The 16,302-nt window shown below is 43.1% G+C and overlaps 1 protein-coding gene across 2 annotated transcripts in view; it reads left to right on the forward strand.

The window, feature by feature from the left end:
* The window catches only part of LOC135899476 (quinone oxidoreductase-like), a 45,678-nt gene that overhangs the window by 2,837 nt on the left and 26,539 nt on the right, over nt 1-16,302 (forward strand). For both annotated transcript variants that reach the window (XR_010563622.2, XM_065428751.2), the window contains exons 2-4: nt 2,037-2,189; nt 5,286-5,461; nt 14,444-14,648. Coding sequence is in view for 1 of the 2 variants with exons in the window: in XM_065428751.2 (XP_065284823.1) it covers nt 2,037-2,189; nt 5,286-5,461; nt 14,444-14,648 (534 nt within the window). In the remaining variant the exon portion in view is untranslated. The remainder of the gene's footprint in view (nt 1-2,036; nt 2,190-5,285; nt 5,462-14,443; nt 14,649-16,302) is intronic.

A 16,302-nucleotide genomic window follows, 5' to 3' on the forward strand; every position in this document is an offset into this window, starting at 1 on the left:
CACTGCTTCAAATTCTTTTGTTTAAGTAGAATAACCACATGTTATCTTGTTCTTCTTTTTCATTTTTTGTCATTTATTTTTTTCCTTGTTCTCCATGCATGTCTCATCGATGGCTGTAATTCATTCACCGTATGTATCATGTTCACAGGCATGGTGCTGCAAGCCATCTGAGGCTTAGACCGGCCTGTTCGTGTTGTTCTGCATTTTTGGGTGGCATTAAACATTATTATTATTATTATTATTATTATTATTGTTGTTGTTGTTGTTGTTGTTGTTGTTGTTGTTGTTGTTGTTGTTGTTGTTGTTGTTGTTGTTACTTTATTATTGATATCTTAGCCAGAAATACTGGAGGCAAGTGCACGGAAAAGTTTTCAGGAAATGTAGGTTATGCAAACTGGCCTATGGGCATGCCTTGGTAATTGAGGGCTAATAGAATGTAACTGCAGTGCTCTGATGTGAACATCAAAGATGAAATTTGCTTAAAGGAGGTTTGGTAACAAGTTGCATTTTCGCTTAAGTGCTATATAGCTGTCATTACACTTTAGAAGAGCAAGTAAATGATACTGTACCATTTCAGTTGGAATTGTTCCCTTTGTATTTCGATTGCCTGTTTCTTGTGTACTGTGCACATCAGTCTGTGCCACAAATGAGTGTTGATGAACTTGTATTTAGTGCTTCTTCCGTAGTGGTGGTAGTACTCAAAATACCTTGAAAGTAAGGACACTTTTCTTCTCTGTGGGCCTATTACTGTCAGAGTGTGAGCAATGGCGTACAAGACCATATTTACAGTGCCCTGAAACAGCATTGATTCTACAGAGCATTCCTTTGAACATTTTATGCAGGGTATACACGGCATGCTAGAAACATTTCATGCAGAGATGTACATAGCATGCTAGACTGCGTAGAGAGGAATTGATCTTCTTTTTGAGATGATGACACAAGCATTGACACCACCATTGTAGACGCTGCTGGCATGCTTTGCAGTGACATTAGGCACAAGATTTTAATTTTTCACATAACATGTGATTGTTTGCAGAGCCTTCTTTTGAGATTGTCAGTTTCATGAATATACGCATTAGCGGTCTCCGTTCATGTTACTGTGGATGCAACTACAAATTCACACTGACACAAACTGCACCAAGGACAGTGCAAAGGAAGTGCCACGTGATGTACGTTGATCTACTTTTTTTTTGTTACCATCGTTGAAGCAATGTCTTACCATTTATGTTTCGAAGCTTGAGTTCTCGCATTACTTGTGCACATCAGCGCAACCAGCATGTTCTCAAAGCTGTGCTGTTATCAGCTGAGTGTGTCTTCACCTTGAAGCTTCGGGTTCATTCACTAACATGCGCTGTGATATATGTGGGTTATCGAGAAACTTCTGTGTCATATATGTAGATAGCAGCTGACTGAGAGCTGCTTCAGTTCCGATTCACGGACAGCTACTGTGCTTGCCATGGTTATTCGCCGCTCGGTTCGTCCCTAATGTTTCTTTGTGGTTGTTCGTTCAATCAATAATTTCGTTAATTCAGTTGTTTATTCTGTTAATTGCTGTTTTCACGTAATTCCTACACTGTGTGACATAAAACTGGCATAAGCAACCAGGACAACAATTCACAGGAATATGGAGGCTTGGAATGATGAACAGTGGTCTAACAAGGACTTTTGCTGGAGCCAACTTTTCGACAATGGGACTTGTCTTCCTCAGGGTGAAGTCATGTACCCTTTGCCAAAACATTGGCTCCAGCCTGGACATACCTTGTTCAACCACTGTTAGTGGCATAAACAATTACATATGGGCTCATATCTCTTTTTCTTTGGACTGCCTTCTGTGCCATTTGTGTTGGGTGTTGAGCTGTGTCAACCAGCTCTACTTAGCTTCCCGCTGTGCGTAGCTTGTCCTCAAAGAAAACGGTACAATAGTGCCAGGTGAAGTGCAGAGGCCAACAGAGCACACTCAACTTGATGTTGTACATTGTTGTCTGCTTCACAGTGCAATCGTGTATGCTGCCGCTACACCTTTTGCTTGCACGCAGGTCTTGGTTCGCGTGAAGGCAGCCGGCGTCAATCCCGTCGACACGTACATCCGCGAAGGCACGTTCACTTACACCTACCCAGTGCCTTTCACGCCAGGAAAGGATGGCGCCGGTGTAGTAGAAGAGGTCGGCGAGGGAGTTGGCAACGTTAAGGTACGGTGCGAGGCATTAGTGAAACGAAAACTTGCAAGAGGCCGTTGCTTTGGCTGGTCTCGCATAGAAGCTTGGAACTGAATTGCCTTTTTCCGTTTGTGGCAGCATGTACATAGCTGACTGCACAGAGTGGTGCTGAGTGACATACTGCGAAAGTTGCACTCTGAGTTGGGGACTGCATGTGTGTTGCCTTAAGACGCATTTTTTGGCTTTGAAGGAGTGTTTTGTTTGTGCATGGCTTATAGGTTATGAGAACTTTTGCGGCTGACAGAAATTGCTTGGATCCAGATTCATGATGAAATTGGTCTGTGCTTTTGTCTCTCTGTTCCGAGCTTTTCTCTCTTTTTATTTTCCAACTTCTTGGCCACAGTGACCATACATCTGTGGGAATGGAATTTCAAAACGCCTTGTGGTCAAGTTATTGCAGTCGATAACAAACATTAGGCGGTCAAAATTAATCAGTAGCCCTGTGCTGCAGCATCCCTTACAGCTCCGGTGTACTCTTCTATGTTTCCAGGAAACTGCAGCAGTCCATGCTTTATCAATTTCATTCTACGCTTGATAGCCATGGTCAACACAGTTCTTTACTTTGTTTCAGGCAAAGTGCATCAAAAAGGCAAATGTCACACTGTTGTCAGTAAAGATGAGGCTGCTGATGTCTACTTTTCTTGTCGTACGAGCCATAAATATTCAGAGCGTGTTGTAGAAAAGAGTGGCTATAAGTTTCATAGGTTATTCATATTTTTATATTATCACAAACAAAAAGATGAGGGGTCACTGAGGAAGAACCTCTGTGCTACCCCATATGCATGCTATACATTTAATGTGCTCCCCCGAGTTTGCTGTTGAAGTGCTTACAAAATAGATTTGTACTTTCAGCTTTGTTAAAATAACTTTTGGAACCTTGGGTCACCCTTTTATAATCACTTTTGTTTAAATTGAAAATGCCACTGACAATATCACACACAGGACCCAGCTTTCTGGTAATGGCAATGTTAGGTTAAAAGTAATATGCCTGTGCTAGAATACTTTATTGGTGTTGTCAACGCTTTACAGCTGTTACAGATGTTGGAGAAATATATAGGCAATCTTCACACAGTAAACTGATGCTACTGAGAGGTTCTCAAATGTAGCCAGTTACAGTAAAAGCTCGTTAATTAGAATTCCGCGGGGATGCTACGAAAATTTAAATTATACAAAATTCGAATGAATGAAAGTAGGAGAAACAAATGACTTGGTTAACGCCCATATATAGTTTGACGTGGCGTGAGCACGTGTGCACACACGCTACGTCATGTTGGCATGAACAACAATGCCTATACTTCAAATCACTGGTGCAGCCAAAAAGCAAAGCTGCGTGGCTCGCGCGACGACGCCAGCGTCGCCAACATGCTTCTGTGCACTAGCACACTCCCCATCCACGATGGCGCAGAGCTTGAATTAGCAGGATGTGTTACATATTGCTTTCAATACATTGTTCGACGGACCACGGCGGCTACTTTGAATTATCTGAAATTTTGAATTAACGAGTTGTGAATTAATGAGATTTTACTGTATATGTGGCGATACCTGTATGGACATATCCATGGAAGAAACCAGGATAGCTGCTACTGTGGAAACACATACATCAAGTGTAATTCGACGCAATTGTAAGTTTATACAGACGCATATGTTTCAGTACCACTCAATGTGATGAATGAGGTGAGCAGACGTGATTCTGTACGGACCAAGTAGCTTTAGATCAGGCTTAGAAAAACGTTTGTCAAAAATTTAATCACTAATGGTTCATGCTGTGCTTATATTTCTGTAGCATCTACTCACTGCTGAGTTTTGTTAACAGAGAATTCCTCTCTTTTCTCAGCTCTTGCGCCTCATTTTTCAATGCCTGCTTTTAATAACTGTTCCACTCTCAATGCCTTGAAAATGTATTATGAAATTCAAAATTTGAGTAATGTCCACTGTTTATCGTTATCAGAGTGTTTTGCCATCTTTTGATCACTAGAGGAAAGAGTGAATGCAGTTTCGTCAAATCCAGGAGACTGTGTTATTGCAATCAATGCATTTGATTGTCAAGTGCAATTGTGTGTTCACTCAGCTGAGATTTGAGGTATCGAGAGGTGTCGCTGCCTGAGAGCAGCTCCACAAAAATGTAAATGAACTCAGGCTGGCAACTCACTGGTATCAGTCCATTGTTTTCTCTCAACGTGTCCAGTATTGCTTCCTTTGGCAGCAAATGAGTCAGCTTTTTACGGCCATTCATTTTCTTGCATGCATTATTGCCTTTTGCTTCTTGTCTGAACTCTTCTCTTTCAGCTCGTGATAGCTACCTCATCTTTGCATGGCAATGTCATTCCTGTGCCAGCTGTACTATCTCTCCTGCCCCTTTGTGTTTGCCCATTTCATTGACCATCATTTAAAATGAAACTGATGTAACCTCCAAAATCTGTTTTATTGCAAGCTCAGCTTAGACGTACATTGAATCCGTGGGAAGGTAAACAATATCCCTTAATTGTTCAGCTTATAAGAGGCTTCTGCTTAACAGGGTTTGGCTCAAAGTTAGTTTACTAGTATTTATTTAAGACTGCACTAAAACATTAACAGTATAGTAGATCTGGGGGAATAAAAAATAATTTATGATATTGATAATGCAGAGTCCCAATGGCAACACATTGGTGGAGAAACCACCAAAGCCATCAGTGCAGTAGAAACTCATTATAATGAATTCGCAGCAGACATGAAAAGTATCTGTTGTATCTGTTATTTATTTGTTTCATGCCAACGTTGGCGGAAAGGAATTTAAGTTTACCTAATTACGTCCACTAAATCATTATGTATGTGTTCATTATATTGAGCTTTGACTATACTAAATGCTACTGAAGGTGGTGTTACTGATATTATCGAGCCAGCAGGGGGAAAATGTACTCATTTTTATCTCACACACGGTCAATGTGTGTTTCTGTTGGAGATGTGAGCTTGTAGAATGTGGGTCATGTGTGTGTAGAATAGAACTGACATGAACCCCTAGACATGAAGAATTACTGATAAGCAATGTCACTACCAGAGCGTTTGAACATGTTTCCTCAATGCCCTGTGCAGCGTGGGGAGCGTGTGTTCTTCTCAATCCGAGATGCGAAGAACACGCACGGCTCGTACGCCCAGTACTGCCTGGTGAGCGACACTGACGTCTGGAGGCTGCCGGAGCGCATGTCCTTCGAGAAGGGAGCCGCTCTCGGCATCCCGTACTTCACAGCTTACCGGGCAATCGTGCTCAAGTGAGACTACTAGTTCACATGAGTTAACAGATAATGGGGCCTAGCTGTCATAAAAGAGCTGCTCGTAAACATAGGCAGTTTATAAGAATGTTCAGCAGCCAGTTGTGATTGCAGAGAAGATGATATACCAGAAGTGCTGGTAAATTCATGTTCATGTTCCTGTTGTGTGTCTTGTAAACTTGTGCAGCTCTGTTTCTTGATTTCATATGCAAGTCTGCTGAGGCCTCTAAGAGGCAGGGTTCTATAGTCTTAACTACTAAATGTGAATTTGGACATGAGAGGTGACAGCCTGAAAATGTGGCTTAAGAACCCTCTGATCGCGTTTTTAGCATCAACATGTGATGTCTTTCTATGAGATAACATTCCTATTGTAGCAAAGTCTTTTATGGCAACAGCCAACAGGGCTGGCAGATCAGATAATTCTCTTCACAAAGCTGGCATAGGTTAATGGCACAAGTTGCAGTGGGCATGTGTAAGCAATCAGAAAGCTGCTAGGCAGCTCTCGAGTTTTGTGCTGCTTATCTCACTGACTTTTCCCTGTGCACTAGGAATTCACTCAGAAGAGGAGTGCTATCTGTAGTAAGAGTTAAGAAAAAAAGAATGAGGCAACAAAATGCCATTTCTGCAGAAACACTGGCAGAAATGGTGAATGAGAATAATCTAACTGCTTATTGTGTGTACGGAAAGCAATGCAGTACTTAGGCAACAGTGATAACAGCGGGCACGATTGGCAATTGTCACGTTGAAACACTACTTAGATTTAGCTGCTGTTTATTCATTTGTCATCGTGCATTCCAGTGCATTTGGTGCTGCTTACGTAAGTTTGAGAATGTACTAGACTGGTTGCTATGTGCATAAAATTTGATTATCAAAGTGATGACAATGTTCGCAGAGGTTCAAGCACAGCAGTCGTGTCTTTTGGAAAAGTGATGATAAAATGACAACAGTGTTACTTCAGTGAAAACAATCACTGGGTCAAGTCAAGTGCAGTGAAGTATTGTGAATATATCCTGCCAGATTAGGCTCTTTATCTTTACAAAAACGTTAAAGTGATAAGTGCAGATGTTGCATGCTTTTCTTCCATTTTGCTGCGGGGTATTTCTGCATCGTAGCAGTTTCATTTGTTAGCCACTTCCACTAGGGCAATGTTAGGTTTATTCGGTTCGATTTTAGTGTCTACTTTGTTATAAATTCTGATGCACAAGGCACATGAATACATGTACTGAATAAATGCTTTTAAATCTCCATTTTTTCGTTAAACAATACATGAGTAGAACTGCCTCTGGGAGTGGATTGTTAGTGCACTGCCCCTTTGATTCTTTTCTATTGAAAAAAATATTTATTAATATAATGCCATTGTGCCTTCATTGCAGTCATCATGTGAAAGGCTATTATTCTGCTTGTTTCTGTGCACTTGGTTACATTATATATGCTTTTTGTAAAAATACTGCATTTCTATACTGCGTCTTGTGTGGTATTGTCACTAAATGTGCTTGGCAGGTTTGTGCCCCCCTGTAACAATGCCCTTAGAGGCACTGTAAGTAAGCGATTAAATAAATAAATAAATTAATTAAATAATTAAATAAATAAGCTGCGACTCCAGCGGTGACATTGGACTACAACGTGGAAATTAATAAGTGGATTCTGTGTACACATCATGTGAGCACGTTTTTACAGCCTATAGCAAAAAAATTTGGAGGACGCTTTAGCTTTGCCTTTGAGAGTGGAATGCAATAGCATTCAAAGATGCCTGACTGCTTCTCACGCTTTCCGGCAACTGGAGGATATGTAACCGTAATGTTTACCACTGGCTGTGAATGCTATGCGTGAAGGTGGGCTTTATGGCAGAAACGAGGCCTCTTGCTTGGGCCGCGATGAGGCGGAGGTGAGCGCCAGCTGGAGGTATTGCAAGGAACCGGGCGCACTGCTCTGTGGCTCCCAAGCACCCACCCACACGCCGGCGCACGGAAATCGCAGATGCTGTAGCCAGTCTCTGAATTGTAGAGACGATTGAAAAGGGGTTTCTTTGAGTTTTCGCATAACAGAATTATGTATTCTTGTATAGTCAAATTACAATCTGAGAGTTATCATGTCTGTAAGTTGTGCGTAAGTTGTAGTTTATGATTTTTCCAGATATTTTAGCTTGAGAAATTGAATTAGTTCAGTAAATTCCTTGCGTCACATGGAAGGCCTGGGTATGCATGATTCGAAAATTTTTTTGCCAAAACGACGTCCGACACCGGATTTTTTGTGACACGAGCTCCTTAACACTATCGTGCTAAAGGCCAGAGTTACATTGCTGGCAATGGCCAACTGACCTTACTTTTCCTGTGACAGGCTGCACAGTCAGTGATAGCCGTAATGGTTGGATTTATTTATTAATCAGCACAAACTTTAAGAACCATCTCTGACAGACGGCATAGTCCTGCCTCTTTGTGTGGATTACTGCAAGAAGAAGACATTCGCTGCATGACAAATTGTAATGTCTTGTTCGCTAGATAAATATGAATGTCTATTAAGAGGAAGCTCTAGCTCAGCACTTAGACTGCCCTATTCAAATACATGTAAAACACAGAAATGTTCTCCAAGATGAATGCTACTCTGATTTGAGTGAAATTTGGTGCTGCTGGTGGAACACATTTAGCTAAAAACTCCGCACTCAGAATTCAAACTCGGAAAGAAAAAACAATTTTTGTTGTTGTGATGCCTATAGGCAACACTTGTCTATAAAGGATTTACTGGGACACCATTGTGCGTTATACTGCATACTGGGAAAAGACATCGCAAAACTGGTGCTGATCTCAGGGTGTCTACTGAATTGGTATGACTTCGTTACTGGGAGAGAGAGAGAATAAACTTTTATTGAGCCCTCAGTAAAGGTTGGTGCGCGCTGGCACCAGACGGGGTGGAACCTTCTTCTCAGGTCCCATATGCGTCCAGCAGTTCCTGGCCCCTAGCCGCCAGTGCGAGCTGGGTCGGTAGGTTGGGGCTGGACAACAAGGTCTCCCATCGCTCGGGGGGTTGGGGTTGAGAAGGGTGGGGGCTAGGGATGGTGGAGAGTTATTGAGCTTAGTGCACTCTGCAAGGATGTGTGCTAGAGTGCCTTCTGATCGTCTGCAAAACGAGCATGAAGTGTCATGCTCTGTTGGGAACATAGTGCGCAAGAGCACAGGATGCGCTAGCGGCCCTGCTTGTGTGCATCGCACGATCGTTTGTTGCCTTCGGTTGAGTTGCGGATGTGGATGGGGAAGCCTACATCTGCCGCTTCTGTACATTTGGGTGATGTCTTTGTAATTTGTCACAGCGTGCGGGAGCTCTGGCTCGTCCTCGGCCCAGATTGACAGTTCTCAGGCATAGTGATCAGCGAGTGCTTTACCGTCCACTTGCGAGTGAGCCGGGACCCACACGGGCTCAACGGCGCGTCCCAGAGATTTGCGTTTGGTGAGGATCGCTAGTGCTGCGGGAGAGATGTTTCCCTTGCGGTAGCTTGCGTAGGCGGTCTTGGAGTCTGTGACCACGGTCCTCACTCCCGGTTGTGCAAGTGCGAGGGCCACGGCCACTTCTTCTGCTTCGGCTGTTTTCGTCGTCCTTATCAACGCGCCTGTGACCAGTTTATTGATGGTGATGACGACCGCCGTTGCTCTGGTGCCGTGCTTGGGAGGCGAGGAATCCGCGTAGAGAACCTCGGGGTCCTCTTCCAGGTGTCGAGCCAGTGCCTTGGCCCGCGCAGAGCGTCTCTTGTCATTCCTCTCCGGCTGCATGTTCCGGGGGAGGGGTCTCCACGTTGGGGGGAGTGGCTCCATTGTTGGTTGCTGTTCAATTTGCCATCCTATCTTGCGTAGGACGGCCCGGCCATGCTCTGTCCAGCTCAGCCTTACTCTCTGGTGGGATAGGTGTGCTTCCACCAGCTCTTCCACCATGTTGTGGGCATCCATGTCCAGCAGCTTCTGCATTGAGGAGTAGACTGGGATGCCCATGGCGAGCTTGGCTGCTTCCTTATCGTCGTGTTCATCATCTCGTGGTTCACCCTCGTAAGCTGGAGGCATGGGGCGGAGTACGTTATACGTGACACGACGAATGCCTGCACCAGGCGCAGCTACTGCGAACCCCGTTTCTGAAATTGCAACACAGCCGCTAAAGTGAACAAGTGAAAAGTTAAAAAGTGGAACTTAGTTGCTAGTGACTGTACACTGTGATCTGTCATGCGAGTAATATCCAAATTGACAAGCAGTTCATTTAAAAATGTGTAATTCCAGTGTACAACCGATTAATGACTGTTAAAAAAATTCACTGACGATTACGATACTCCCTAGTGTGAAATTTGAGCGCAGCATGTGTGTTTTCATTTTTGATATATTGGCTTGCATGCACAATCTTGTCTCGTGCAGCACGTTGCAAACGGGGCGAACTGTGGCACAACTGCCTCACTAATCAGAAGATCGCGAGAGACAGCGCGTGGGTGATGGCTGGGTGCAATTAACAGCAGCCTCTGCAAACAGACCTCCGCTAATGCAGCACTTTGTTTTCGTACATAGTATCATTGGGCATGCTCGCCACATGCCATTAGTGAACAGACGACACGTCTACTCTGGTGCCATCTGGTAGCCATCATCACCGCAGAGCAGCACTATGCTTTTCTTCTCGCGCTTGCGCCATGCCGTCCTCCCTCACTTTCCACCTCATGGTTTCACTCTAGCCTCCTCCTCTGCTTTGCTCCTCACGCTTTCTTCACTTTTCATCCCCCGCTGTGCTCGGCGTTTGCTCTTTCATCCGTAGTTCTGCTCGTTTGCTCGGTGACGCCGACGATGCCTACAGTGCCGAGGCACGCCGACGCTCAACACAGGAACGGGCGCTTAATAGCTGCGCTCTAAATAATCGGCTCTGAGTGAAAAATGAAGAAACGAAAACAGGTTGTGAAATTCCTCCAGAATGAGTGTGCTTGCAACTTTGTGACCTGTGTCGTGAAGCAGTAAATACAGCACACACAATAACAGTAACATAGAGTACAGTAATAGTAATGTTCTTGCGCTGCACTCCGGATATCTTGTAGTCTTGACTTCAAAAATACCAGGGGAAAGACAATTTTGCAATGTTAGAAGCGTCGTATGTGCTCGCTTTTCACCAAGCGGCACCTCACTAGCCGAGTCAAATGCTGCGCTGGGCCGCCCAGGCTACTGATTTCCCCCTTCCTTTCTGTCTATCATCGCTCTGCATACTCGATTTGCTGCTCACTGCCACTTTGTTGTGGCCTCGCACAGCAGTGATGAGCTGGCAGTTGAAGTCCTTTTTGTAACGTGTTAGCATTAGGACTGTCAAAGTGGAAAAAACTGTGTGTGTTTGAAGCCTGGGAAGCCAGTCACGTAGTCACACATATATGTGTATAGTGCAACTGACGGTGCTCTGCTTCGCACCACCGTCAGTTGCACTTCGCTCCTCAAAGAGGCAGGAAACAAGTTGAGTGAGCTCCTGAGAACACTTCGTAATGTGGCGAATGCAGTTTAAATCGTGAATCCAGGATGTGAAAGAGGTGCGACATAATGCGAACTTATTTTTTGCACATTTACTGCTAATTCTCCACTGAATCTTTTTATTCCTCCTGCCACATAAGATGCTGTCAGGAATGCATCAATGTGGTCGCAGTATTAAGTGTGGCCTTGAGCAAGATGATCGGCACTTTTGAGTGGGCGCGATCAGACCACACGCTGCCAGCAGAAGCCAGCATGCCAGCCCACAGCGTCTGACCGAGATCGCAGCTTTGTAAGGATGCTCGCTTAGTACTCGTGCGAGGGTGGAGCATAAGTGCCACATTATTTGTGGGCGTCTGCTAAAGGTGTGGCAGTTCAGTTTCGACTTTAGCAGTGAAATTGTTCAGAATTCCTTATGATGCAGAAAGTAGCCCTATCGGCTTTCTGGATATCTGGAGCCAGCTTTGCTTGGGTGACTGGCCTAATGGATGACTAATTAATTTGCCTTAATTTGTAAATTCTTATGAGCACTATGTATATTGAATGCTTTATGTCAGGACAACTTGAACAATGGAGTTTCTGTGGCGCAAATATATTGGGTGTCTCTTTTTTATGTTAACAGAGTTTGTAAAAATGTCCTGTGCCATATAGCACAAATCTATTCGTTCAGCTGAATTACTCAAGGAGGCAGACACTACTTACAATGCTGAAAATCAAAATGGATTTTTGACTAAGTGATGAAATTTCACTAAGTAGCTTTTTAACTTATTACTTTAGTGAACCTACAATATACAAACTTCAGTCTAGCAACAGTTTTAAGATAAACGCTGTCAAACCTGTGATAAAAATGCACTGTTGTCCCACCTAATTTTGAACACAACGCATTAAGTCTTTATGCATTTAAGGTAACAAATTTACTGAAAAACCTATACGTTTCATTGCAAACTTCAGGAACGCATATCTCGAAACTGATGCCATCTTTAAAATTTCTTCCAAGTGGATATGGCTTTCCAAGTCACTGGCTATACAATTAGTAAACTTCAAAGCGTGCTGTAAAGTTATTAGTTTAAAGTTAATCAGAAAAACTTTGTTAATTAATCATATATTCATTTTGACATCTAATGCAACTAATGTCTGCCTCTGAGAGTTTTCTAGATCAAGAAGTAACACTTTGCATTATTTTGATGTCAACTACAGTTGAGTCTGCCGAATTCTTGTAGTGACTGAATTCAGGTCGTATGTTTTTTTCCAGTTAGTCTGTTCTTTCTTGCGTTATTTTTTTTCTTTTTCAGAATGTATTAACTAGGTTCTACTGGTGTTCTCATATGTCTGTAATATAGAGCTCTCACATGAAGTCCGTATTCTGTAAACTAAACACAACTCCCTGAAGAGTAGAAAATTGTTAATCTGCACCACTGTGGTATGCTTTTGATGATTCTGAATGTGCAGGAAATGTGGCGGAACAATTTTTTCTTCAGTGAAGAGAGTTACTAGCATTTGATACTGTCCTATCTTGGTCCGGTTTTTTTTTTGTGGAATGTCACCAGACAGGTTGCACGTTTATTACACATGCATATTAAAGGGCTCTTCACCAGGCCCCATAGCAAATTTTAATTATATGCTGGAAGTTGTTACGTGTCCTCTAGGGAGCGTTCTGCTGCAAAAATTTTTCAAGTCGGCTCATTAATAGCCAAGATAAAAATATTTCAGTGCCGTGAACCCATGATTTCAGCAGGCGGGCTCCATTGCATAGCGAGACTCCCTCTCCACTCACTCCGTGTAGCCTTCCCATGCTGGACCTCACAATCGGTCACGGGCCCCCCTGCCTTCACCTTTTTTTTCTCCTTGTTTTTTTTTTCTTCTTTTTTTCGGTGATGCGCACTTCCGCTGGTGGCGTTGCACGCTAGCTGTTATCGTTTCGTGCAGCGCACGATTTTGCGCTCTGTGCACAAGGACACATGACTAGTGGTATAATTCAGTGCTACATGAATACTGAAGCAGGACATGCAGATCGCAGAGCATGATAATGCGCTGGAACACGGTAGAAAATGGCGTAGTTTTGGTACCTGCGTACATGACCGCACGAATGTGAGAACAAGCAGACGAAGCGGAAGTACATCTCTCCTGCTTCAGTGCGAAATAAAACAAAAAGCACACAGACATTCCATTTGTGTGTTTTACTATTTCTCTAAACTTCAATTCGTCAATTCAAGCAACAGATTGCACAGATAGCAGATGTTGTCTTGAATAATTCTCGAAGTCACATGTCACCACGAGCGATGTCACACTGTGGACTCGAGTACGTATGCAGGAGTACGTACGCAGGAGTACGTACGTACGAGTACGCAGGAATATAAGTACGTCATCCTCCGGCTTGGAGCGTGGTGGCTGTGAGGAGAAAGAAAAATGACATTCAATTAGAAATTTCAGGTCTTTCTGTGACACGTAGCAATGTAATACTTTGCAGACACGATCATTATAGTGCAATGTATGTTCTGCGCTTGTCAGCTCAAAATGGCCAGACCTGGTGAGGGGCTCTTTAAGGGAACACTAATGAGAAAAATGATGTCACTTGTACTAGTATATTATCCTTCAACAATACCAAAAATGCCACTCTTACTGCACTTCACATGAAAACGGGATGGGAATTCCCAGCTGGAAACAGGCTTTTCAGCCAGATTTCCTATTGGAATTAGCACCTCTAGCTAGAAATTTCCCAAAGCCAGCTGGAAATGGAATCCACCTCAGCTGGCCTTCTAGATGGAAGTTTTCCAGCTCCAACTGGAACCAACTGGACAGAGCAGTTTCCAGCAAGAAGTGGAATCCACCAGCTGGAAAGCGGCAGGCATATTGGTGCGAGCTTTACACTTGCACTAAGAAATTTTTGGTATCTGCGAGACTTCCACATCTACATTACAAGGTGGTGTTTGTATAAGAATCAAAAGAATTTGCTCTTTCAGCAATAAAAAATCATTTTTGCTTCATTTGTTTTGCGAGATTGTATGTGAAGAGGCCTGAAAAGCAAAGAAGAGGCTCAAGAACGAAAGGCAGGTGGTTACACCACCTTGAAGTTCCCACCAGTTCACAGCAGTTCACACCAGCTCGCTGTAAGGTCATGAATTTTGATGGCAACTGTTAGGGCCTAGTTAATTGTCTATCGATAAAGATGGACTGCATTGCATTCTAAAAGAGCCACAGATTGAACTTGAGAAGTGTCAAGAACATATGAAAAAATAAGTTGAATCCAACACATCGCACTGACATACTGATATTAGGATTTCGAAGCGAAATTAAAAAAAAATGAAACCTTCACTTCATTTTCTCTTCTAATAGTCAATGTATTGCTAAATTAACAAAATATTGTTTTCAAATAATATTTGATGAGCTTAAACAGATTTAGGGTTCCTCTATAGAGTCCTTGTGGAACCAAAACCTTCTATTACATGGCCACCCCTAGTGAGGACACTATCGCAGCTGCTGTCTTTCTAAAGAATCTCTTCTCTTGTGGTGTGCTCAGGGCCAAGGCGCAGGCCTCTCACCGCCTCCTGGTCCATGGTGCAAGTGGGTCTGTGGGCACGGCCTCCATTCAGATTGCCAAACGCCTGGTGGGTTGCCAGGTGGCCGGCACAGCGGGTACTAGCTATGGCATGGAGCTGGTCAAGAGTCTGGGTGCCGAGTTCACTGCCTGCCACAAGCAGCGAGACTACCTGCCCAAGATCATGGTTTGTTTGTGGCTACATGTTTATAGCCAATGTTAGCTTGCTATTCTGTTTTTCAAGACAATGCTTTCTTTCCATACCTCCCCATGGTTTGGCGTGACTGCTGCTGGGTGCTCGGTTTCTCCTTCACAATTGATGGCTTGGACTAGAGTCAACTCTGAAGAGCATTTTCTTCTTGAAAGGAGGTTCATTAATTCATTCCTCAAATGCCTCTGGTGCAGGGTTTTACATGATGGGTGGGTATTACATTTGTGCCAGGTCTTTGCTGAAAGACTTGAAGTGGTTAGGATTGTAGTGGGGCGCAGCGTCGGTGGGCAGATGATTCCAGTCGTTCACTGTTCGAATGAAAAATGAGTTGAGATGCGCAGTAGTGCACGCAGGAGGTGGGTAAACAGCTTTAGAATGACTGTTGCGGAGCAAAAGGCGATTAGCAGGTATGATAATCGAGCGAGCAAGAGACGAGTGATGGTAAACTTATGGTAAAAAGACAGCCATGCTATTTTTCTGCGTGACTCAAGACTGGGAAGATTAACTCTATGCTTTAGTTCAGTAATGCTAGAATAGTAAGAATAATCTGAGAAAACAAATCTAATGGCACGGTTTTGGATGGATTCAATAGCTTTTTGTAGGCTAATCTGATGTGGGTCCCAAGCTGCGCATGTGTATTCCAGCTTGGGATGAATAAATGTTTGGTACGTTAGCAGTTTTATGTGAGAAGGGTTGAACTTAAGATTATGCCTGACATAGCCAAGGATGCGGTTAGCTTCGTTGATTATACTTGTTATATGATGGGACCAGTTGAGATCATGAGATACTGTGATGCCCAGGTACTTATACGATGATGCTGAAGATAACTCAGAGCTAAGAACGACATACTTATATGCTTCGTAAGAAGCTCGGCGGAGGAAGGAGATTTGTGAAATTTTCTTCACGTTTAAAGACATTAACCAAGTCTTACACCACTTTTCAACCATTCGTAAGTCATTTTGAAGGGAAGTGTTATCATGGAAACTACGAATAGGACGATAGATGACAATCGTTTGTGAAAAGGCAAATACAGGAGGAGATGCTGGTCAGTAGGTCATTGACGAAAATTGATGAAGTTGATTGATGAAAGTTGTCGGATGACAAAAATGTGGACAGGGTATTTGGGTCATGCATAATTTCCCTATTTGTATACATAGCAAGCCTTAGTTGGAATAGATTATCTATTGTGAGCATGTTTAGCTTGGAAAAGTATGGTGCAGTGTGGTCACTACGTTGAAGGTTTTCTATGCAACGTGCTGCTCTTTTTTGTGGGATTATTAACCTATCCAAATTTGCCTTAGTAGTTGTACCCCAGATTAGTAGACAATAGTGTATATGTGAATGAACAAGGGTACAGTATAGCTGTAGTTTTAACCATTTTTGGCACCAAGGTTCTGGTATTATACAATATAGAAATTCACCTGCACATATTTGCATGCATCTTGTTTACATGTGGTATCCAGCTCAAGTTTTCTTCAAAGACGACACCTAGAAACTTATAAGTATAGAAACCCATTCGGTAGCACAATTTTTTAAACCTGGCCTATTACGGCTTATTACGGCTTTTGAAAATAATATACTTGATCTTTTGTACATTTAGTTGAAGTTGATTACAATGCAACCAGTTTGA

Source organism: Dermacentor albipictus, chromosome 6, assembly GCF_038994185.2.
Source record: "Dermacentor albipictus isolate Rhodes 1998 colony chromosome 6, USDA_Dalb.pri_finalv2, whole genome shotgun sequence".
In the NCBI taxonomy this organism is placed as follows: Eukaryota; Metazoa; Arthropoda; class Arachnida; order Ixodida; family Ixodidae; genus Dermacentor; species Dermacentor albipictus.